The following is a 25,024-nucleotide window of genomic DNA, read 5'->3' as shown; positions in this document are numbered from 1 at the left end:
AGGAGAGGAGGGGTGGAGAGGAGAGGGAGGGGTGGAGGAGAGGAGGGATGGAGAGGAGAGGAGAGGAGGGGTGGAGGAGAGGAGGAGGGTGGAGGGGTGGAGGTCTGCAGTACAACACAGTTCTCTTGCCTGTGACGTGACATGGATGTTGTTGCTATCACCCACAGCACGCAGCCTTCTCTACTCATCTCTCACCCTCTGGTCCACTCCTTCTGTCTTTAGAGTGCATTATGAAGATAGATTAATATTGACCATGACTTGAAGCCTATAGCATCCCTTTTCTGGGGCTAACATTCACCAGAGATATTTAAACAGGACGGGGCAGCTTAGTATCTGAGATAATTGGGAATCCGGGCAACGAAGTATACGGTGGTAATAGGTATGCTTACTTTAAACTCCATCGCGTGTTGGTGTCACTTGTCGACAAGAACACATTTTTAGAGGTGCACGATTATGAAATTCTGACCGATATCTGATCTCCGATTATCTGCAGGGTCATATGATCTGCCGATAACGATTCTGACCGATTCTGATATTATACAGAGGACCACAATGGAAACAAGCCTATAGCCCCTATAGGGGCTTATTGGCCCAAAGCAGCTGTTAATAAAGTATTCAATCAATCAATAGATAGCCTATACTCTTTTCCAAGTGTCTGTTTTCACAACTGAATGACTTCTGAATGAGACGACTATACACAAATTAAATGTAGAAATGTTTTAAATTAAACAAAAAAGAATGGCTGGTGAAAACCGGTTAAATACATTTTGAGACCGTTCCGATATGGTATTTTTATGGCCGCTATATGGCCTATTCCGATTATGCTACCGATTAATCGTACATCCCTACAAATGTTCAAGAGAAACTGTTACAGCATCGTCATTCAGTACTATGTGGGATAGATGGGATATGGGATATGGATTAGGAGTCTTGTAGTCACCTTCAAGATACCCTTAACCCATTCTGACCTGAGATCAGATTCTACATTATGTCTTCTACATCCCGACAGTTTTCTGAAAAAGAAGTTTCTATGTCAGTCGTTCTTAGATTTTTCAAAAATAGCAGACCTACAAGCTCATAGCGCGCCACTCGGTGGCGCGCTATGAGCTTTCTTTTTTTTTTTTAAGATATTCTTTTGCGGCTTACGCCTTTTATTGATTTTTGAAGGGACAGACAGTAGGCTGACAGGAAACGGGAGAGAGATGGGGGGATGACATGCAGTAAAGGCCGTGTCGGGCTCGGGAGTCGAACCCGCGGCACACTGCGACTGGATTACCAGTCAGGTGCCCAGACCGTTACGCCACGGCCTGGGCCGAGCTTGTAGATCTGCTATTTTTCAATAGCTAAAGCATAACATGATGCTAACACCGAAAGGGGTTCCCATCCGGTGTGGTCAATGTGTTGTTGGTTTGACCGATCCTTTTCCCAACGTGTCATCCCAGACGTTCCGTCCAGCCGCCATGGTCATCGAGCGCTCCATGGACTTCGGCAAGACGTGGCAGACGTACCGCCACTACGCCTACAACTGCGCGGACGCCTTCCCCCAGGTGTCCCAGGGGCCCCTCGTCAAGGTGGACGACATCATCTGCGACCAGCGCTACTCCGAGATCGAGCCGTCCACGGAGGGAGAGGTGTGTGTGTGTGCACGCGAGTGCGTGCGTGCGTGTGTGTGTGCTCGTGTGTGTGTGTGCGTGTGTGCGCATGCGCATCTCCACTAGCTAAAGAGTGCTGGGTTGCGCCCACGAAAATAGCCGATCTACAAGCTCCCAACGCGTCGCGCTGCGACGTGTTGAGATCTTGTAGATCGGCTATTTTTGGTCCAAAAGTGCCCTCTTACGGGATTTGAGCCCCTGCCTCACTAATACTCTCTACACGTGCCTGTACGTGCCTGTGTGTGCGTGCGTGCGTGCGTGCACACGTGCGTGCGTGAGTGCGTGTGTGCGTGCATGATCCCCGAATTTGTTGGTAAAGGGACACTTATTTATGACAACAACAAAACAAGGTTTCCTTACCTTCCTTTCTCTCTCTCTCTCTCGTCACAGGTGATATTTCGGGTGTTGGATCCTGCCTTCGAAATCGAGGACCCCTACAGTCGCAGGATACAGAGTAAGCTCCAGTTATGATCCGACATTAAAATGGTAATAATGTTGTACAGTAATGTTGTACAGTCAGGGACAGAAACACACCTGGCTGTATAGGTGACTTTAGTTTGAGTCCAGGCTAGTTCCACTGCGCAAAAAGCATGGAATACGAATGTGTGTATATTACAGGAAACTCCCGTTAAACTTTCCAACAAACTCCTGGTAAACTCCCGAATTGTACCATTACACCTGTATATTACCGTATATTAACTGTATATTAACTGTATATTACCGTATATTAACTGTATATTAACTGTATATTAGGCCTGCTAAACTAATTGCTCGTTAACTCCTCTTTTCACACGGTGTTCACCGTTCTCACTTGCCAAAATCTTACTGGGGAAATGCATTAATTTAGCTCTGCATTCAGAAAAGCTACAGTACAGTACAGTACAGTACAGTACAGTACAGTACAGTACAGCAAAGAATCCCATAAAGTCACTGCACTGAGAGACATGCAGCTGCTCTATACATCTCCTTACAACAGTGGTTTTGCCGTTTGTGTTAAATATCACCATAAAACCGCCATCACCCTTTTCATGTCACGCACCCCCCCCCCCCCCCCCCGCACCACAAGGGGAGCACGAACCACAGTTTGGGAACCCCTCATTACTGTAACAAGTATAAATATTAAATTAATATCATCTGTGGTCTGGGAAACGTCTTTACAGAACAGAGAGCTGGAGGGGGAGGGGTCAGAGAGTCAGAGAGACGGAATTTCACATGTGGAAGCCACACACACACACACACACACACACACACACGGGGGCCTCATTTTTAAGTATGTGGTGAAAGTGGTGGGAGTGTGTGTGTGTGTGTGTGTGTGTGTGTGTGTGTGTGTGTGTGTAGTGTCTGTCTTGAAAGCGAGGCTTGCCACATCCTCGAGGTCAAAGGCTTCGAGAATCACCGTCGACACAAATACTCCACGTTGTGGAGAATGTACCGTGGAGAGTTCTGGCGTCCACAGCGATGTAGACACCGTAGATAACCGTTTGAACCAAACGCACAAAATGTTTTCGCCTGAGCACGACAAAAACTGACCCATCAAAGCACGGATACGTTGTGAATACTGAATACGTCAGATCTCAGGTTCATCATGACCGACCAGTGGGCCGGGGACCACCAGTGGTCCTTGGGGGGGTTCCAGGTGGTCCGGGGGCCACCAGTGGTCCTTGGGGGGGTTCCAGGTGGTCCGGGGGCCACCAGTGGTCCTTGGGGGGGTTCCAGGTGGTCCGGGGACCACCAGTGGTCCTTGGGGGGGTTCCAGGTGGTCCCCAAATGCAGCTAAATGACGGAGAGTTGGTAAAATGAAACCAATTTGGTTTCATTTCATTTTACGCTCTCAAGAGTTACATTATTGTTACACATCTTGCATTACTTCAGGCCTGAGAGGCTAAATGTCATCAAACGGTGGTTCCGTGGCTCAAATGGGTCTGAGAGGCTAAATGTCATCAAACGGTGGTTCCGTGGCTCAGATGGGTCTGAGAGGCTAAATGTCATCAAACGGTGGTTCTGTGGCTCAAATGGGTCTGAGAGGCTAAATGTCATCAAATGGTGGTTCCGTGGCTCAAATGGGTCTGAGAGGCTAAATGTCATCAAATGGTGGTTCCGTGGCTCAGATGGGTCTGAGAGGCTAAATGTCATCAAATGGTGGTTCTGTGGCTCAGATGGGTCTGAGGGGCTAAATGTCATCAAACGGTGGTTCTGTGGCTCAGATGGGTCTGAGGGGCTAAATGTCATCAAACGGTGGTTCCGTGGCTCAAATGCCATGAAATAATGGGGCTTGAAATGAAAAAGGTTGAAAACCCCTGTTAATAATGTGTGTGTGTGTGTGTGTGCGTGTGTGTGCGTGTGTGTGCGTGTGTGCGTGTGTGTGTGTGTGTGTGTGTGTGTGTGTGTGTGTGTGTGTGTGTGTGTGTGTGTGTGTGTGTGTGTGTGTGTGTGTGTGCGCGTGCGTAGACATGCTGAAGATCACCAACCTGCGCGTGGCCTTCACGCGGCTCCACACCCTGGGAGACAACCTGCTGGACTCGCGGGACGAGGTGACGGAGAAGTACTACTACGCCCTCTACGACATGGTGGTCCGCGGGAACTGCTTCTGCTACGGACACGCCTCCAAGTGCGCCCCGGTGGACGGGGCGCCCGAGAACGCCGAGGGCATGGTACGCCGGCCTGAGGGAGAGAGGACAGACCGTCAATTAATTAACCCATTTTGACCTGAAGATCAGATTAAAAAAAAAAGTTCTTCTACATCCTGACAGTTTTCTGGAAAAAGTTTCTATGTCAGTCCTTCGATTTTTTTCAAAAATAGCAGACCGACAAGCTCGTAGCGCGCCACTCGGTGGAGCGCTATGAGCTTGTAGATCTGCTATTTTTCAATAGCTAAAGTATAACATATTTTGACCTGAGATCAGATTCTAAAAATGTCTTCTATATCCTGACAGTTTTCTGCAAAAAGCTATGTTTCTATGTCAGTCGTTCTTCGATTTCTTTCAAAAATAGCAGACCTACAAGCTCATAGCGCGCCACCGAGTGGCACGCTATGAGCTTGTAGATCTGATATTTTTCAATAGCTAAAGTATAACATATTTTGACCTGAGATCAGATTCTATAAAAATGTCTTCTACATCCTGACAGTTTTCTGGAAAAAGCTATGTTTCTATGTCAGTCGTTCTTCGATTTTTTCAAAAATAGCAGACCAAGTGGCGCGCTACGAGCTTGTAGGTCTGCTATTTAAAAAAAATGAGCTATGAGAAATGAGCTATGAGAAGCTATGAGAAGCTATGAGAAGTTGACGGGATGATTTAGATGAAGAGTTATTAACGTTTTAACATGCAAACAGAACAATGCCAACATTCTATTGGAGTGAATAAACGACAGGACAAAAAACAAACAAGAATCACAAGACTTTCAACATGAAAGTATAGCAATAAATCACCATTATAATCACATTATGTGTGGAGTGACCCATAAATACCTTGAAATGTTTCTCTGTGTATGTGTGTGTGTGTGTGTGTGTGTGTGTGTGTGTGTGTGTGTGTGTGTGTGTGTGTGTAGGTGCACGGCTACTGCATGTGCACCCACAACACAGAGGGGCTGAACTGTGAGCGCTGTCTGGACTTCTACCACGACCTGCCCTGGAGACCGGCTGAGGGGAGGAACTCTAACGCCTGCAAGAGTGAGAGGCGCACGCACACACACACACACACGCACGCACGCACACGCACACACGCACACGCACACGCACCAGTGTTGTTTTAGGCAGCAAATTTTTATTTTAGTTTTAGTCTTAGGGCTCCATTTTCGTCACTGCTTAACCCCTTATCCCTAAACTTCTTTGCCTTTTTTTTTTTTTACTATTTTGCAAAACATTTTTGAATAGTTCAAATGGCCAGTCTACAAGCTCACAACGTGTCAATGTAGATTGGCTAGTTGAACTTTAACCCATTCTGGGCGGGCACCCATTTTGGTGTATCATGTTATGCTTTAGCTATTGAAAAATAGCAGATCTACAAGCTCATAGCGCGCCACCGAGTGGCGCGCTACGAGCTTGTAGGTCTGCTATTTTTTTTAAATCGAAGAACGACTGACATTTTTAGAATCTGATCTCAGGTCAGAATGGGTTAATCAGACCAGTGTGTGTCCAGTGGAAACCTCGTATGAATCTGATCTCAGGTCAGAATGGGATAAAAATGTTTAAGATGTTTTTTTAAATAGTAAGAAGGCAAAGAAGTTTAGGGATAAGGGGTTTTGCGGTGAATAGTTTTCACTTAGTTTTAGTCCCATTTTAGTCACCTGGAATGTTTTAGTGTTAAGTCTAGTTTTAGTCGACTAAATCTACGGTTGATTTAGTCGACTAAAATGTATTTTGGCGGGGCCTTGATGACGCGTAATGGCTGATTTTACACTTGCTGAAAAAACTTCGTCTCCGTTTTAGTCGACGAAATCAACACTGGCACGCACGCATGCACACACACACTCCCACGCACGCATAATCTCCCAATAAAGTCTAGTAGACAGAATGTGTTGAGTACACCAATGTTTTATGTTATAAATGTTTAGTATGGGTCCCCTCCCCAGCATGTAGAAACTGATGTTATAAATGTTTAGTATGGGTCCCCTCCCCAGCATGTAGAAACTGATGTTATAAATGTTTAGTATGGGTCCCCAGCATGTAGAAACTGATGTTATAAATGTTTAGTATGGGTCCCCAGCATGTAGAAACTGATGTTATAATTATAGTTTCTACATGCTGGGGACCCATACTAAACATTTATAACATCAGTTTCTACATGCTGGGGACCCATACTCAACATTTATAACATCAGTTTCTACATGCTGGGGACCCATACTCAACATTTATAACATCAGTTTCTACATGCTGGGGACCCATACTAAACATTTATAACATCAGTTTCTACATGCTGGGGACCCATACTCAACATTTATAACATCAGTTTCTACATGCTGGGGACCCATACTAAACATTTATAACATCAGTTTCTACATGCTGGGGACCCATACTAAACATTTATAACATCAGTTTCTACATGCTGGGGACCCATACTAAACATATATAACATCAGTTTCTACATGCTGGGGACCCATACTCAACATTTATAACATCAGTTTCTACATGCTGGGGACCCATACTCAACATTTATAACATCAGTTTCTACATGCTGGGGACCCATACTAAACATTTATAACATCAGTTTCTACATGCTGGGGACCCATACTCAACATTTATAACATCAGTTTCTACATGCTGGGGACCCATACTAAACATTTATAACATCAGTTTCTACATGCTGGGGACCCATACTCAACATTTATAACATAAAACCTTGGTGTACTCAACATGTCCGGGTTCACAATGGGGCTACTAGACTAATAGGTGTCCAGAGTGTCTCTTTACTTCCCACGGCTTAAAAGGTGCACCATGTAGCAAACCTCTCCCCTCCCCCCCCCCCCCGCCCCCGTTCCTCACCCTCTCCCCCCCCCCCCCCCGTTCCTCACCCTCTCCCCTCCCCCCCCCCAGGATGTGAGTGTAACCAGCATTCCGACGCGTGCCACTTCGACATGGCGGTCTATGAGTCGACGGGGAACGCCAGCGGGGGCGTGTGCGACGACTGCCGACACAACGCCATGGGCCGACAGTGCGAGCAGTGCCGGCCCTTCTTCTACCAGCACCCCAGCCGAGACCTGAGGGACCCCAACGTCTGTGAACGTACGGCGGCTTTTTTAATTCACCCATTTCGACCGGGAAACGATTCTGCAAATGTCTTCCAAATCCTGACTGTTTTCTTGAAAAAGCTCTGTTTTTCTATATGTCAGTCGTTCTCAAACACTTTCATGTCACTTTTCACGATTCTTCAAAAATAGCAGATCTACAAGCTCATAGTGGCGCGCTATGAGCTTGTAGATCTGCTATTTTTCAATAGCTAAAGCATTACATAATGCAACACCAAAAGGGGTTCCCCCACAAAATGGCTTAATAATGATTTATTGTTTTTTTTTTTTTTCATTTTTAACTCATGTAGACCTGAGCTCGATTCTATAAATTCTAAATTCTTCTAAATCCTGACGGTTTTCTGAAAAAACCCTATGTTTCTGTGTCAGTGGTTCTCAGACTATTTCATGTCAAGGACCCCTCAAAAATTATATGTCATTGGCCGGCCGACCCCCCATCTGAAAATATGTTGTTCCAGGGACCCAGAATTTGGATTAACAGGATTTGAGTTAAAATGTTCACTCTGTAACAATATCTATATTCAAAGATTTTTCAAAAATAGCAGACATATACAAGCTCATAGCGCGGCACCGAGTGCCGCGCTATGAGCTTGTAGTTCTGCTAATTTTCAACAGCTAAAGCATAACATAATGCTTAATGTTTTATTGGTTTAGTTTTCCATTTTTAAAATACTGTACTGACATACTGTACAAGGTACACAAAAAAACCCAACATCATCCATGACAAAACAAAATAATATATATATATATTTATTAGTATACATATATACTTTAGCTACTGAAAAATAGCAGATCTACAAGCTCATAGCGCGCCACCGAGTGGAGCGCTACGAGCTTGTAGGTCTGCTATTTTTGAAAAGTCGTGAAAATGTGGCGCAAATCTAGTGTGAAACGTACGTGTCACCCCGACATGACCTCTGAAATCTTCTCTCTCTCTCTCTCTCTGTTTCTCTCTCTCTCTCTCTCCTCAACCACTATACTTAAGCTATATTACACGAGAGGGTGTGCTTTAACGTGATTATTGCCACGACAGTGTTGCGGTCAGGAACGAGACGTAGTCGAGTTCCGCAAGCATCACTGAAGTGACAATAATCACGTTAAACCACACCCTCTCGTGTAATATTGCAATTATACAACAGTTACCCTTAAAACTAAGAAAATCGCTGAAATGACAGATGTAGTCACTACTCACTATACGACCACAAATGTCCCAATAAACTAGCTAGCCTATAGCCACCGAGTTTGCTAGCGCTCTGGGAGAACAGAGCAGCTGAATTCTTTGTTTTGATTAGGTGGTGAGTGGTGCTGGTTTTAACCCACGGCTAGAAGGCTGTTTCAACCAATCAGATTGCTTCCTCGCAAACGACCTGTGGTATAATTATAGTTTTATTATGGTGTTCTGAACCTTAACGGGGCGGTGTGTGAACAGCTTGTTGAAAACGTACGACAGTGCTTTAGGAACTCCCAAACAGAAACGCGCACCTGGTTGTTGAGGTCAGGTCACCAAGGCCTTTGAAGTGACCGGCAGAAAGTAGCCATTGTTTTACAGCATGACAATGATTAGCCTCTTTAAGTAGTGGGCAGAGCGAGGTGGAAATGGTGCTAATAAAATGAAGTGCAACCTCTCTCTCTCTCTCTCTTCTTCTCTCCTCCCTCTGGGACAGTGGTGGTTCTCCAACCAGTGGTTCCCGGGATCACCAGTGGTCCTCGAGGGGGTTCCAGGTGGTCTGGGGAAAAAAGCCAGATCTACCAGCTCTCAAGGCGCCGCGTCCTGCCTGTTTTTGCAGCTCCGTTCGCTAGGCGTTGAGAGCTTGTAGATCAGTCTGTTTCTGCAGACTGCAGCGCAGCTGTGAAGCCAGGGTAACTTGCTCCCTTGCCTCCCCGCACCGGCGGTCCGTCGGAGGCTCGGAGCGGAGCAGCGGAGCCCACAAGATGCTGCGGCCGGGCTGCTGCTGATCTACAAGCTCTCAAGGCATCGCGTCCTGCCTGTTTTTGCAGTGCCGTTCGCTACGCGTTGAGAGCTTGTAGATCTGTCTATTTTTGCAGCGCTGGTGTCGGGGTTCGTTGTTGTCAATAAAAATAACTTCGATTACAGGCGGATATGAAGTTCAATCAGTGGGTTGCAGCACCAGTAGGGGCTACACGCTAAGCTAACGCTAAGCTAACTTATGATCCCCGAGCCTATACACTTTCCCCCCCCCCCCCCCCGACTTCACGGGTGAGGCATTGGGATTGTGATGAGACACGAGACAGCAGTGTGCATTCTGTTGTGACGGTATATTATTAAACCGCATGGGTCTGGACTCCGGAGCTTAAACAACATGTAGGCTACAGCCTCCCTCGGCTCCCAGCCTTTACTCTGGCTGGCGGCTGCCGTAAGTGCCGTGCCCCGGTGCCCGATGCTGCCGAGTGCGAAGACTGTGGGAGCATACATTATAACGGGAGGAGGTGATTTCCACCCGGCCGCTGTTACTACTTTGCTGGGCCAAATTGATTCACATGTTGCTCACACTTTACAGGTTAATTGGGCTAAATCGTCCCGAGAAATCGCCTAATAAAAATATTCGGCGATTGGATTCGTATATTCGCGATTGACGATGTATTCGTATCGTCACCCAACCCTAACCACCAGTGGTCCTCGAGGGGGTTCCAGATGGTCCGGGGACCACCAGTGGTCCTCGAGGGGGTTCCAGGTGGTCCCCATGTGGTCTGGGGACCACCAGTGGTCCTCGAGGGGGTTCCAGGTGGTCCCCATGTGGTCTGGGGACCACCAGTGGTCCTCGAGGGGGTTCCAGGTGGTCCGGGGACCACCAGTGGTCCTCGAGGGGGTTCCAGGTGGTCCCCATGTGGTCTGGGGACCACCAGTGGTCCTCGAGGGGGTTCCAGGTGGTCCCCATGTGGTCTGGGGACCACCAGTGGTCCTCGAGGGGGTTCCAGGTGGTCCCCATGTGGTCTGGGGACCACCAGTGGTCCTCGAGGGGGTTCCAGGTGGTCCGGGGACCACCAGTGGTCCTCGAGGGGGTTCCAGGTGGTCCCCATGTGGTCCGGGGACCACCAGTGGTCCTCGAGGGGGTTCCAGGTGGTCCCCATGTGGTCTGGGGACCACCAGTGGTCCTCGAGGGGGTTCCAGGTGGTCCCCATGTGGTCTGGGGACCACCAGTGGTCCTCGAGGGGGTTCCAGGTGGTCCCCATGTGGTCTGGGGACCACCAGTGGTCCTCGAGGGGGTCCCCATTCCAGCTAAATGTTGGGAGAATTTGTAACCAAATGGACACTTAGAATTTATACGGTAGATCTTTAACTCTTGAGAGCGTGAAATGAAACCAAATGGACCCGTACGGGTTCATTTCACGCTCTCGAGAGTTAAATTATTGTTAAACATCTGCTTTACTTCATCTTCAAGAACGCCTCTCTCCTAATGGTACCAACATCAATACATACAGCATGCCAATGCTGTGGTACAAAATCTTATCGGACAAACAACTACATATTCTTTAGTCGTTGGGTCTGCGAGGCTAAATAAATGCCATCAAATGGAGGCTCGAATTATGCCAAAATAAATAATGGACCTTGACATGAAAACCACCTGATCTAGGCCTAGCTCTCCCTCTTTTATTCTGTTCTTCCCGTGACTTGTCTTTTATCAATCTTTGCACGGTAGAATTGCTCTTCGCTGTACTGTACTGTACTGTACTGTACTGTACTGTACTGTACTGTACTGTACTGTACTGTACTGTGGTTATTTTTATTTCATGTACCGGTACTCGTTTTATATATTTACCACATTGACGTCATTAACCAGACCTATCCTGGCGTGAACAAAATAGCTAATCTAAAGCGATTTGTTCTGAGCTTGTAGATCAGCTATTTTATTAGCCTCGGAAACCCAGACGTTTTTTTTATTTCCAGGGAGGAAAGAAAAAGTCTGGGACCGAGTCCACTTCAATTGGGCATAGAGTAACGCAAACGTCGATCACTCTCTGCTGATTTCTGATTGTCTGCACCTTTGTTAAATTGACGCACACACACACACACACACACACACACACACACACACACACACACACACACACACACACACACACACACACACACACACACACACACACACACACACACACACACACACACACACACACACACACACACACACACACACACACACACACACACACACACACACACACACACACACCTCTCTCGCTCAGATCTGTGGTGTTTGTAGACCCAGGGGAAAAGGAGGGGGGCTAGTTTAGACCCCTGGGGGACTAGGGTCAAAGGTCAACTAACTATATAGGGTTTAAGTGCTTAAAAGGACCGTACCGTCATTAGATGTCATTGTCTTCATATACATAGATAAGAGCATCGTACATAAAACACACAAAACTCAACTAAATGTTGGTTTCTTTTAAAGTTTCGCCTCAATTATTAAGCTATCTTAATGTGCATCATTGTGGCCAATAGGAACCAGGACATTTTGTATAATGTACACCGAAAATCTATTGTAACTTCGACCAAAATAAATGACAGAGCAACGAAGTTCACTGTTGGATTATCTACTGTATCTGAAGCAAGTTTCAAGTCTTTCTACAAGTTGATTTTCATGTCGTACTCAAATGAAAAGGAATCCGATTTCCAGACCAACTTTGGAAAATGTTTGGCCGTAGTTTCAAGTAGTCTGCGAGTTGTAAGTAAACGGTATACTGATGACAGCCGGAATGTAGACGGCACCCGGGTGAGCGGTATGGGTTAGCGCCCCAGCCTGTGTCCTCCATGAGGAGGTGAGCAGTATGGGTTAGCGCCCCAGCCTGTGTCCTCCGTGAGGAGGTGAGCAGTATGGGTTAGCGCCCCAGCCTGTGTCCTCCGTGAGGAGGTGAGCAGTATGGGTTAGCGCCCCAGCCTGTGTCCTCCGTGAGGAGGTGAGCAGTATGGGTTAGCGCCCCAGCCTGTGTCCTCCATGAGGAGGTGAGCAGTATGGGTTAGCGCCCCAGCCTGTGTCCTCCATGAGGAGGTGAGCAGTATGGGTTAGCACCCCAGCCTGTGTCCTCCATGAGGAGGTGAGCAGTATGGGTTAGCGCCCCAGCCTGTGTCCTCCGTGAGGAGGTGAGCAGTATGGGTTAGCGCCCCAGCCTGTGTCCTCCATGAGGAGGTGAGCAGTATGGGTTAGCGCCCCTCCATGAGGAGGTGAGCAGTATGGGTTAGTGCCCCAGCCTGTGTCCTCCGTGAGGAGGTGAGCAGTATGGGTTAGCGCCCCAGCCTGTGTCCTCCATGAGGAGGTGAGCAGTATGGGTTAGCGCCCCAGCCTGTGTCCTCCGTGAGGAGGAAGCCCAACAACCCTCGCAAGCAGCAAGCGGAAACGCAGCACAATGACCCTGCGGAACCATTGCCCACCACTCCTGAATGAACTGTCTGGTGCTGGGACTCTGGTGCAACGCACAGGTCCTCGCTCTACTCCTGGTGAGGGCAGGAGTGGACCTGGTGAGACGTAGGAGGGGCCCGGCCAGGAGACAACCCACAGAGCCTAGTCCCTCCATGTGCCAGAAGTGTACCTCCCAGCCCTGGCAGAGTAGTTCTGGAGTAGTTCCAACGGATTGTGTGCCCCTGGTTTTTCCCTAGTGGGACTGATTGAGGGTAGCTACTGGGACGTAAGTCGGGACTTGATCACTCCCGGCTGGGTCGCCTGAGTGAGGGGTATGATGTTGAGAGACCCGAAACCCCGTTGACCTCAGGATACATCACTGAGGATACGTCCCAGGTGCATCCATGACCTCAGGATACATCACTGAGGATACGTCCCAGGTGCATCCATGCAATGTTTGTTTTAGTTACTGATGACTGAAAACCATGCCAGGCCCAGACCACTGGTATGTGGTTCTTTCTAATTTAATCTAATCTAATTTTCTCCCCTGGTTTTGTCTCATATCTCCTGCCCTGCAGCGTGTAACTGCGACCCGGCCGGTTCCCTCCAGGGAGGAGCGTGTGACTCGCGGACCGACGTGGCGGCGGGGCTGATCTCGGGTCAGTGTCGCTGCAAGGCCTACGTGGAGGGCGAGCGATGCGACAACTGCAGACAGGGCCACTACGGCCTGGGACAGGGCCCGCACGGCTGCCTGGGTAAGTACACTGACAGGGTCACTACGGCCTGGGACAGGGCCCGCACGGCTGCCTGGGTAAGTACACTGACAGGGTCACTACGGCCTGGGACAGGGCCCACACGGCTGCCTGGGTAAGTACACTGACAGGGTCACTACGGCCTGGGACAGGGCCCACACGGCTGCCTGGGTAAGTACACTGTTGTTTTGGTCGACTAAAAACCAAGACGAAAAATGTTCCTCGACTACCTTTTTTCTGCACTGACGAAAACTAAATGGAAACTAAATGAAAACTATGCTACGATGACTAAAACTAAGACAAGATAAAAAATCACACCCGTGTGAACCGAGTGGTGCAACTCCCCTCTCTCTCCCCCCCCCCCCCCCCCTCTCTCTCTCTCTCTCTCTCTCTCTCTCTCTCTCATTAGCACAACAGCGCCCCTACCTGTGCTCATTAACCAACACATAGGTGAACACATAGGCGGACACGGACATTGCTGTTCCTTGGAGTGGTTGCACCACTCAAAAACTAGACTAAAATGTTAGGAAGGGACTAGTGGACAAGAGATTCAGTATAAGTGATTTTGCAGCTTGTAGATCGGCTATTTTCAGCAAGTGTAAAAATGAGCCATAGAAATAGAGCGGCATTCTTTAATGCTTGTCTTCCGTTACGTTACGGTGTGTTTTCGGCACAGCGTGTCCCTGCAACCCACTGGGAACGCTGCCCGGAGGAAGTCCGTGCGACGCCGACACAGGAAAGTGTTTCTGCAAACGCCTCGTGGACGGACACAACTGTGACCAGTGTCTGGTGAGGACCTGCTATGTGTGCGTGCGTGTGTGTGCGCGCGTGCGCGTGTGTGTGCTAGGGCATTCACTTCTAGTCATTTTTACTAGTCGACAAGTTGTTTAACTACCTATTATGTAAAAAAAAAAAAAATTAAGTCGACTAGTTGCTTAATGCCCTAGTGTGTACGTGTGCGTGCTTCTATATCGAGTATGTTCATCTGTAACTTCTATCGTTCTCTTCCTCTGCAGCCTCAGCACTGGGGTCTGTCCAATGACATGGACGGCTGCAGACCATGTGACTGCGACCTGGGTGGAGCCATCCACAACAAGTATGACTTAATATCCAATCACAATGTATAGGCATTTTAGCAGACGCTCCTAATGTAATTAACCAATCACAATAAACACTTCTGGAGGGCGCCCGCTGGCCTAGCGGTCCAGGCACATCATGCCACATATAGGCTCTGGGCCTGACGGCACGTCGCGGGTTCGAGTCCCGTTCATGACGACCTTTGTTTGCTGCGTCTCTCTCCCCTTCTCTCTCTCTCTCCCCCTCTCTCTCTCTCTCTCTCTCTCCCCCTCTCTCTCTCTCTCCCCCCTCTCTCTTTCCTGTCAGTCATCACTTGAAACCAGTGGTGGAAAAAGTACTCAATTGTTTTACTTAAGTAAAAGTACCAATACTGCCATTTAGAACTATAGTAAAAGTAAAAGTACGGAATTGAAAATGCACTTTAGTAACAAAGTACAAAAGTATCGGCATCAACATGTACTTAAAAGTACTAAAAGTAAAAGTATTAATTGTTCAAAATCTATTGAAAATAGCAGATCTACAAGCTCACAAAGCGTCGCAAAAATGTCTCTGTATTTACAGTATATACAACATGTTGACCTAGTCTCTCCTGTCTGTCCTCTGTCTGTAGCTGTGACCCCCACATGGGTCAGTGTGTCTGTAGGGACCACATGTTGACCTAGTCTCTCCTGTCTGTCCTCTGTCTGTAGCTGTGACCCCCACATGGGTCAGTGTGTCTGTAGGGACCACATGTTGACCTAGTCTCTCCAGTCTGTCCTCTGTCTGTAGCTGTGACCCCCACACAGGTCAGTGTGTCTGTAGGGACCACATGTTGACCTAGTCTCTCCTGTCTGTCCTCTGTCTGTAGCTGTGACCCCCACACGGGTCAGTGTGTCTGTAGGGACCACATGTTGACCTAGTCTCTCCTGTCTGTCCTCTGTCTGTAGCTGTGACCCCCACACGGGTCAGTGTGTCTGTAGGGACCACATGTTGACCTAGTCTCTCCTGTCTGTCCTCTGTCTGTAGCTGTGACCCCCACACAGGTCAGTGTGTCTGTAGGGACCACATGTTGACCTAGTCTCTCCTGTCTGTCCTCTGTCTGTAGCTGTGACCCCCACATGGGTCAGTGTGTCTGTAGGGACCACATGTTGACCTAGTCTCTCCAGTCTGTCCTCTGTCTGTAGCTGTGACCCCCACACAGGTCAGTGTGTCTGTAGGGACCACATGTTGACCTAGTCTCTCCTGTCTGTCCTCTGTCTGTAGCTGTGACTCCCACACAGGTCAATGTGTCTGTAGGGACCACATGTTGACCTAGTCTCTCCTGTCTGTCCTCTGTCTGTAGCTGTGACCCCCACACAGGTCAATGTGTCTGTAGGGACCACATGTTGACCTAGTCTCTCCTGTCTGTCCTCTGTCTGTAGCTGTGACCCCCACATGGGTCAGTGTGTCTGTAGGGACCACATGTTGACCTAGTCTCTCCAGTCTGTCCTCTGTCTGTAGCTGTGACCCCCACATGGGTCAGTGTGTCTGTAGGGACCACATGTTGACCTAGTCTCTCCTGTCTGTCCTCTGTCTGTAGCTGTGACTCCCACACAGGTCAGTGTGTCTGTAGGGACCACATGTTGACCTAGTCTCTCCTGTCTGTCCTCTGTCTGTAGCTGTGACCCCCACATGGGTCAGTGTGTCTGTAGAGACCACATGTTGACCTAGTCTCTCCTGTCTGTCCTCTGTCTGTAGCTGTGACCCCCACACAGGTCAGTGTGTCTGTAGGGACCACATGTTGACCTAGTCTCTCCTGTCTGTCCTCTGTCTGTAGCTGTGACCCCCACACGGGTCAGTGTGTCTGTAGAGACCACATGTTGACCTAGTCTCTCCTGTCTGTCCTCTGTCTGTAGCTGTGACCCCCACATGGGTCAGTGTGTCTGTAGAGACCACATGTTGACCTAGTCTCTCCTGTCTGTCCTCTGTCTGTAGCTGTGACCCCCACACAGGTCAATGTGTCTGTAGAGACCACATGTTGACCTAGTCTCTCCTGTCTGTCCTCTGTCTGTAGCTGTGACCCCCACACAGGTCAGTGTGTCTGTAGGGACCACATGTTGACCTAGTCTCTCCTGTCTGTCCTCTGTCTGTAGCTGTGACCCCCACACAGGTCAGTGTGTCTGTAGGGACAACATGTTGACCTAGTCTCTCCTGTCTGTCCTCTGTCTTTAGCTGTGACCCCCACACAGGTCAGTGTCTGTAGAGACCACATGTTGACCTAGTCTCTCCTGTCTGTCCTCTGTCTGTAGCTGTGACCCCCACACAGGTCAGTGTGTCTGTAGGGACAACATGTTGACCTAGTCTCTCCTGTCTGTCCTCTGTCTTTAGCTGTGACCCCCACACAGGTCAGTGTGTCTGTAGGGACAACATGTTGACCTAGTCTCTCCTGTCTGTCCTCTGTCTGTAGCTGTGACCCCCACACAGGTCAGTGTGTCTGTAGAGACCACATGTTTGGACAGACCTGTACGCAGGTCCAATCCGGATTCTATTTCATCGCCCTGGACCACTACACCTACGAAGCAGAGGACGCCAAGCATGGACCTGTGAGTCTGTCTGTGTGTGTGTGTGTGTGTGTGTGTGGGTGTGCCTATCCCAGGGCTTGAAATTCAATTTCTCAGTACCTGCAACTGTCCCAAAGTATACTTTCTTCTCTTCCAGACCTCTTTCAGCGCCACCTGGTAGTCACCAGTTTAGGCTCTGAGTGCCAATTCTCCCATTATAAAGAAAGAAAGAATTTGTAATTCTATTATGCATGTAATGTGCATGTCATCACCTGTACACCAGATTAGAGGAATTTTCAAAATATGGATGAAAATAAATAAAAGAATCTTTGAATTCCCAAGGGGTACGTCTTGACGCCTGTGGCATCCATTGCAAAGACGTCAATTAGACGTCTTGACGTTTATGGCTACTATTATGCACCCCCATGTTTATTTCCCAGGGCGTGACGGTGGTCCAGAGACCCTACCCCCTGGACCGAAGCCCCACCTGGACCGGGCTGGGCTTCGTCAACGTCCCAGAAGGAGCTCACCTGGAGTTCACCATCAACGACGTCCCCGAGTCCATGGAGTATGACCTACTGATCCGCTACGAACCACAGGTACACACACCGCACCGCACACACACACACACACACACACACACCGCACCGCACCACACCACACCACACCACACACATACACACACACCACACCACACCACACCACACCACCGAGTCCATGGAGTACGATCTACTGATCCGCTACGAACCGCAGGTACACACACACAGACAGACACACAGACACAGATACACACACACACACACCACACACACCACCACACTACACACACACACACCACACACACCCCCCGAGTCCATGGACTACGATCTACTGATCCACTACGAACCACAGGTACACACCCACACACACACACACACACACACACACACACACACACACACACACACACACACACACACACACACACACACACACACACACACACACACACACACACACACACACACACACACACACACACACACCACACCACACCACACCACACCACACACACACAACAAGTAGACAACAACAACTAAATCAAGTAGATTTAGTCGACTAAAATGTTATGATATTTAGTCGACTAAAACTAGACTAAACACTAAAACATTCAAGGTGACTTTAAAATGTGACTAAAACTAAATGAAAACTATTCAAGAGAATGTGTCGCCCTGCAGCTTCCTGAGCAATGGGAACAGGTGACGTTCCAAGTGGACCGCCCCATCTACAACCCTCCCAACTACTACAGCCACTGCAGCAACTCCATACAGAGTGGAGACCACCAGTCAGTCTCCCTGCCACCGGGATCTAGGTCAGTAACCATGGAGACCACCAGTCAGTCTCCCTGTCACCGGGATCTAGGTCAGTAACCATGGAGACCACCAGTCAGTCTCCCTGCCACCGGGATCTAGGTCAGTAACCATGGAGACCACCAGTCAGTCTCCCTGCCACCGGGATCTAGGTCAGTAACCATGGAGACCACCAGTCTGTCTCCCTGCCACCGGGATCTAGGTCAGTAACCATGGAGACCACCAGTCAGTCTCCCTGCCACCGGGATCTAGGTCAGTAACCATGGAGACCACCAGTCAGTCTCCCTGCCACCGGGATCTAGGTCAGTAACCATGGAGACCACCAGTCAGTCTCCCTGCCACCGGGATCTAGTGGCCAGTGTGACATGCATTGTAAAATCACTGTTAATTTAACTGGAACTTTGGTTCCATTTGTACACAGACCCATGAGGGCCCATTCGGTTCCACTATCATTTAGTTGGGGGGACCCCCCTGGAAGTCCCTCAAGGACCCCTGGGGGTCCCCGGACCCCACACTTCGGGAACCACTGATCTATAGTTTCGTTCTCTGTAAACAAAGTTCACCTCTAGTGTTTAGAGAGACCGTCCTTTGTTTTAACCATAAGGTCGCGATGCTTTGCAACACTCTGTGACAACCAGGCCTCTCGTCAAAGACACTTTGGAGAGTGTAGATGTAAACCTGCCTCTCTCTTTCACAAACTTGTGGCAACACACACACACCACATGCTGTATACACCAGTGTTGTTTTTGGCAGCTAAATTTGATTTTAGTTTTAGACGTAGTCTTTTGAATAGTTTTCATTTAGTTTTAGTCACATTTTAGTTACCTGGAATGTTTTAGTGTTAGTCTAGTTTTAGTCGACTAAATGTCATGACATTTTAGTTGACTAAATCTACAGTTGATTTAGTCGACTAAAATGTATTTAGACGGGCATTGATGTCGTCGTAACGACTGTTTTTTTTTAAATAGTCGATCTACAAGCTCACAACACGTCACGCTAGCTTGTAGATCTGCTCTTTTCAGCATGCAACCAAGTGTATAATGACTTATACTGGATCTCTTGTCCACTAGTCCCTTCTTAACAGTTTCCGTGCTTTGAATGGATTACTCCAGGTTAATGTCGCTGCCATATCGGAGATACGCGACTTTTGTTTTATGTGTTTAATCCGCCGCAATGTAATAATTAAAAAGAAAATCCGTCTTCGCCGCAGAGAAAGAGTGTAGATGCATCTGTTTTCATGAGGAAACGGAAATCGTCACATGCTGTGGGCTGCTAGGGCTTCTGGGAAATTGAGGCCAATGTAAACGAATGGGGTTCAACGCCTCATGGAGGAGGGTCCTGTGCTGCGTCTTCCGGGTGTACCAAGATGGCGGGTGGTCCAGCCGTTCATAACAAACGGGGAAAGCTTTTTTCGCTCGATTTTCGCGGATTAAAAGCCCAAATAATTCAGCGTATGCTCTAAAGGTAATACAACAATCTCGGCAGTGAAGGGGGGTTGATTAAAAGTCTGATAAATCGTTTTCATCAGTCAAACTGTTAACATTTTAGTCTAGTTTTTATTTATTGACGAAGTTGTCGATATATTTAGTCTTAGTTTTAGTCATCATAGCTTAGTTTTCATTTAGTTTCTATTTAGTTTTTGTCAGTGAAAAAAGGTAGTCGACAAACATTTTTCGTTTCGTTTTAGTCGACGAAAACAACACTGGTATACACACACACACACACACACACACACACACACACACACACACACACACACACACAAAGACGCCTTTGTAATTAGCTGTTCTGTTTCAGACATGTGGTGCTGCCAACATCCGTGTGTTTGGAGAAGGGCCTGAACTACACCGTCCGCGTCAGTCTGCCGCTCTACTCCTCGGTCAGCGAAACCCAGAGCCCCTACACTCTCCTGGACTCGGTAAGCTTAACCCCAGAGCCCCTACACTCTCCTGGACTCGGTAAGATTAACCCCAGAGCCCCTACACTCTCCTGGACTCGGTAAGATTAACCCCAGAGCCCCTACACTCTCCTGGACTCGGTAAGCTTAACCCCAGAGCCCCTACACTCTCCTGGACTCGGTAAGCTTAACCCCAGAGCCCCTACATGCTCCTAGACTCGGTAAGCTTAGCCCCAGAGCCCCTACACGCTGCTAGACTCGGTAAGCTTAGCCCCAGAGCCCCTACACGCTGCTGGACTCTGTAAGCTTAGCCCCAGAGCCCCTACACGCTCCTGGACTCTGTAAGCTTAGCCCCAGAGCCCCTACACGCTCCTGGACTCTGTAAGCTTAGCCCCAGAGCCCCTACACGCTCATCGACTCTGTAAGCTTAGCCCCAGAGCCCCTACACGCTCCTGGACTCTGTAAGCTTAGCCCCAGAGCCCCTACACGCTCCTGGACTCTGTAAGCTTAGCCCCAGAGCCCCTACATGCTGCTGGACTCGGTAAGCTTAACCCCAGAGCCCCTACACGCTCCTGGACTCGGTAAGCTTAGCCCCAGAGCCCCTACACGCTGCTGGACTCGGTAAGCTTACAACCCCAGAGACCCTACACGCTGACTCGGTAAGCTTAACCCCAGAGCCCCTACACGCTCCTAGACTCGGTAAGCTTAACCCCAGAGCCCCTACACGCTGCTGGACTCGGTAAGCTTAACCCCAGAGCCCCTACACGCTGCTGGACTCGGTAAGCTTACAACCCCAGAGACCCTACACGCTGCTGGACTCGGTAAGCTTATAACCCCAGAGCCCCTACACGCTGCTGGACTCGGTAAGCTTAACCCCAGAGCCCCTACACGCTCCTGGACTCGGTAAGCTTAACCCCAGAGCCCCTACACGCTGCTGGACTCGGTAAGCTTAACCCCAGAGCCCCTACACGCTGCTGGACTCGGTAAGCTTAACCCCAGAGCCCCTACACGCTGCTGGACTCGGTAAGCTTATAACCCCAGAGCCCCTACACGCTCCTGGACTCGGTAAGCTTAACCCCAGAGCCCCTACACGCTGCTGGACTCTGTAAGCTTATAACCCCAGAGCCCCTACACGCTGCTGGACTCGGTAAGCTTTTAACCCCAGAGCCCCTACACGCTGCTGGACTCGGTAAGCTTAAAGGACAACTTTAGTTTTTTTCAACCAAGGTTCAAGTTTTAGGTTATTATTAGAGAAAGTAAAAGATGAGTGTTAATTGTTTTTCATTTGCTGCTTTCTTTCGTTTTAGGGATTTTAGCTCTTTTTGACAGGGGGGCGGGGGCATTCGAGCATGGGGCTAAATATGTATTTTTTCACAACATTTTATGGTGATTTATTATTTTATTAATTACTATAGTCCTAATAAACCCTAGGAAATTACATCTGGCCACAAAATATCACAGGATCTACTGAATGTAAAGGAGGCCTACTGGGGGAAGGCTTATACTGTGTGTGTATACTGTAGGCTCAATATGTCAGTTTGTCACATTCAATAGATCTTGTGATCTTTTGTGGCCAGATGTAATTTCTTGGGGTCTAGTAGGACTATAGTAAATCAAATTAAATTAAATCGCCATAACATTGTGAAAAAATACATATTTAGCCCCATGCTCGAATAAGAATACATTTCGGTAAGCTTAACCCCAGAGCCCCTACACGCTCCTAGACTCGGTAAGCTTAGCCCCAGAGCCCCTACACGGTCCTAGACTCGGTAAGCTTAGCCCCAGAGCCCCTACACGCTCCTAGACTCGGTAAGCTTAGCCCCAGAGCCCCTACACGCTCATAGACTCGGTAAGCTTAACCCCAGAGCCCCTACACGCTCATAGACTCGGTAAGCTTAACCCCAGAGCCCCTACACGCTCATAGACTCGGTAAGCTTAACCCCAGAGCCCCTACACGCTCATAGACTCGGTAAGGTTAAACCCAGAGCCCCTACACGCTCCTAGACTCGGTAAGGTTAAACCCAGAGCCCCTACACGCTCCTAGACTCGGTAAGGTTAAACCCAGAGCCCCTACACGCTCCTAGACTCGGTAAGCTTAACCCCAGAGCCCCTACACGCTGCTGGACTCGGTAAGCTTAGCCCCAGAGCCCCTACACGCTGCTGGACTCGGTAAGCTTAGCCCCAGAGCCCCTACACGCTGCTGGACTCGGTAAGCTTAGCCCCAGAGCCCCTACACGCTCATAGACTCGGTAAGCTTAACCCCAGAGCCCCTACACGCTCATAGACTCGGTAAGCTTAACCCCAGAGCCCCTACACCAGGGTTCCCCAATTAAAGGGCCATATTTTGACTAGCGTACCAGGCTGGGGGCCGAGTCTGCACGCGCAAGGTCGAGGTCTTGCCCTGAAAATTAATTTTCAGGGCAAGACCCCATTTGAAAAGGATGCCCAGTTTGACATGCAGAGGCTACTGACCCCCATTTAATGCCATTTATATCTGGGACCCTTTAAAAAAATTAATTATTTCATGGGCCACAAGGGGGCGCTCTGTGGGCCGCAAATGGCCCGCGGGCCGCCTATTGGGGAACCCTGCCCTACACGCTCCTGGACTCGGTAAGCTTAGCCCCAGAGCCCCTACACGCTCATAGACTCGGTAAGCTTAGCCCCAGAGCCCCTACACGCTCATAGACTCGGTAAGCTTAGCCCCAGAGCCCCTACACGCTCATAGACTCGGTAAGCTTAACACACACATTTCAATTTCTCTATTTGAATCCATAAAACACGTTATCAAGGAGGGCATGAATATGTTTCAATGTCCCACACATGTCCCCAAGCAACATGCGCCTCAGTGCTTGAATCCAAAACAAGCCCAAAATGTACAGAATGTAAGAAGCAACACATTCACGGTCAACTTTGGTCACACACTTCAGTCTGTCATATTACTACCGACACCAGAGAAACGTAATCAGTGGTAAAGAAACCAACTTCTCCTCCAAATAGATCAACTGACGCACGCACGCACGCACGATACACACACTTATAAATCCATCAAGATCATTACGGAGTCCTCAGTTCGACTGTTTGTTATTGAGGGAAAGAGAGTCTGTGTTTAGAATGTGGTGTTTATCCCATTTTGGGGCGGGAACCCCTTTTGGTGTTGGCATTATGCTATGCTTTAGCTTATTTTTCGAAGAATCGAAGAACGACTGACATAGAAACATAGCCTTTTCAGAAAACTGTCAGGATGTATAGAAGACATTTTTTTAATCTGATCTCAGGTCAGAATGGGTTATATATAACCACCCCCCTCCCCCTCCCCTCTGCTAGCTGGTCCTGATGCCGCGCGTCAGGGAGCTCAAGCTGTTCGACGACGTGGACAGCGAGGGCGCGTGGGACACGTTCCAACGCTACCGCTGTCTGGAGAGCAGCCAGAGCGTGGTCAAGAGCCCCATGACGGACATCTGCAACGACTACATCTTCAGCGCCTCCGCGCTGCTCCACCAGGGCGCCATGGGTACGTAGTATAAACCCGTTTCTAAAACAGTTAGTCCCAAAACTTGATTCTGATTGGATGGTTACCGTCACGTGACCGTTGTAAATTTCACCGATCACCCACACCTTCAATCACTTTATATCATTCGCAGCTGATTCCACATCTCTGTAGCTGTACTGGGGAAGGGGAGCGCTTGATTGCTTTACAAACACATGCCGTGCGGTGCCGTCTAAGCACCGCCCGGCTCATACGACTGTGAATGTGTGGCTCCAGGCAGCCCCGTAAAGACATCAAGCGCTATTCTGCCTACGCCCCCAGCCAGTGTAAAATACCCGGTAACCTGAGACCTCTCGTGTCTTATTGCTTAAATACACCAGTGCTTGTGGGACCCGTGTGTCTCCCTGACAGAGTCTGCTTGCTGGATTTATTGTGTCCTTGACCGACTGTATACAACAGAACCTTGTGTTTATCTGAAACAGTATTCCATAGCGGCGATCACAACCACAGACCGGGAAGCGGTCTGGCAGCTTCTCCATTGTAAACAATAGGGACTCAATTTCCCTTAAAAACTGTGTTCATTCATGGTTAACTCATTTAGAATTCTAGCTGATCTTGAGGCTTACAAAAATGGGAAGAAATGTTTTTTTGTTCTTATCAACTAGTCAACTAGTGGATTTACTAGTCCACTAGTTGAATAGTCGACTGTTGAATAGTCGACTAGTTGAATAAGTTGCTTAAAGCCCTAACTCCGTCCCTCCCCCCCCCCCCCCCCCCTCCCCTCCCCTGCAGCGTGCCAGTGCGACCCCCAGGGGTCCCTCAGTGCGGTGTGCGAGGCCAGCGGCGGTCAGTGCCGCTGTCGTCCCAACGTGGTCGGCAGGAACTGCGAGCACTGCGCTCCGTCCACCTTCCTGTTCAGCCCGGCCGGCTGCAGACGTGAGTGACGCTCTACATTTTTATTTGACTTTAGTCGTTTAGTCTCTTGAATAGTTTTTAATTTAGTTTTTGTCACATTTTAGTCACCTGGAATGTTTTAGTGTTAAGTCTAGTTTGAGTCGACTAAACGTCATAAGATTTTAGTCGACTAAATCTACTGTTTAGGCGGGCCTTGACGCCGTCGTCGTAATGGCTGATTTTACACTTGCTGAAAATAGCTGATCTACAAGCTCACAATGTGTCACGCTGCGACGCG

The 25,024-nt window shown here is 48.8% G+C and overlaps 1 protein-coding gene across 1 annotated transcript in view; it reads left to right on the top strand.

Annotated features, from left to right (window-relative positions):
• The window catches only part of LOC310853708 (laminin subunit beta-1-like), a 61,486-nt gene that overhangs the window by 9,836 nt on the left and 26,626 nt on the right, over positions 1-25,024 (top strand). Inside the window, 14 exon segments of the mRNA XM_083758105.1 lie at positions 1,443-1,631; positions 2,043-2,106; positions 4,101-4,303; positions 5,199-5,319; positions 7,183-7,371; positions 13,330-13,506; positions 14,180-14,292; positions 14,520-14,599; positions 17,006-17,141; positions 17,540-17,698; positions 18,317-18,450; positions 20,246-20,366; positions 23,670-23,856; positions 24,625-24,768. Of these exon segments, the coding sequence (XP_083614231.1) occupies positions 1,443-1,631; positions 2,043-2,106; positions 4,101-4,303; positions 5,199-5,319; positions 7,183-7,371; positions 13,330-13,506; positions 14,180-14,292; positions 14,520-14,599; positions 17,006-17,141; positions 17,540-17,698; positions 18,317-18,450; positions 20,246-20,366; positions 23,670-23,856; positions 24,625-24,768 (2,017 nt within the window).

The sequence above is a fragment of the Protomyctophum parallelum genome (assembly GCF_964188405.1).
Source record: "Protomyctophum parallelum genome assembly, chromosome: 22".
NCBI lineage: Eukaryota > Metazoa > Chordata > Actinopteri > Myctophiformes > Myctophidae > Protomyctophum > Protomyctophum parallelum.
The sequence above is the reverse complement of the archived record's forward strand: the minus strand, read 5'-3'. Positions and strand labels throughout refer to the sequence as shown.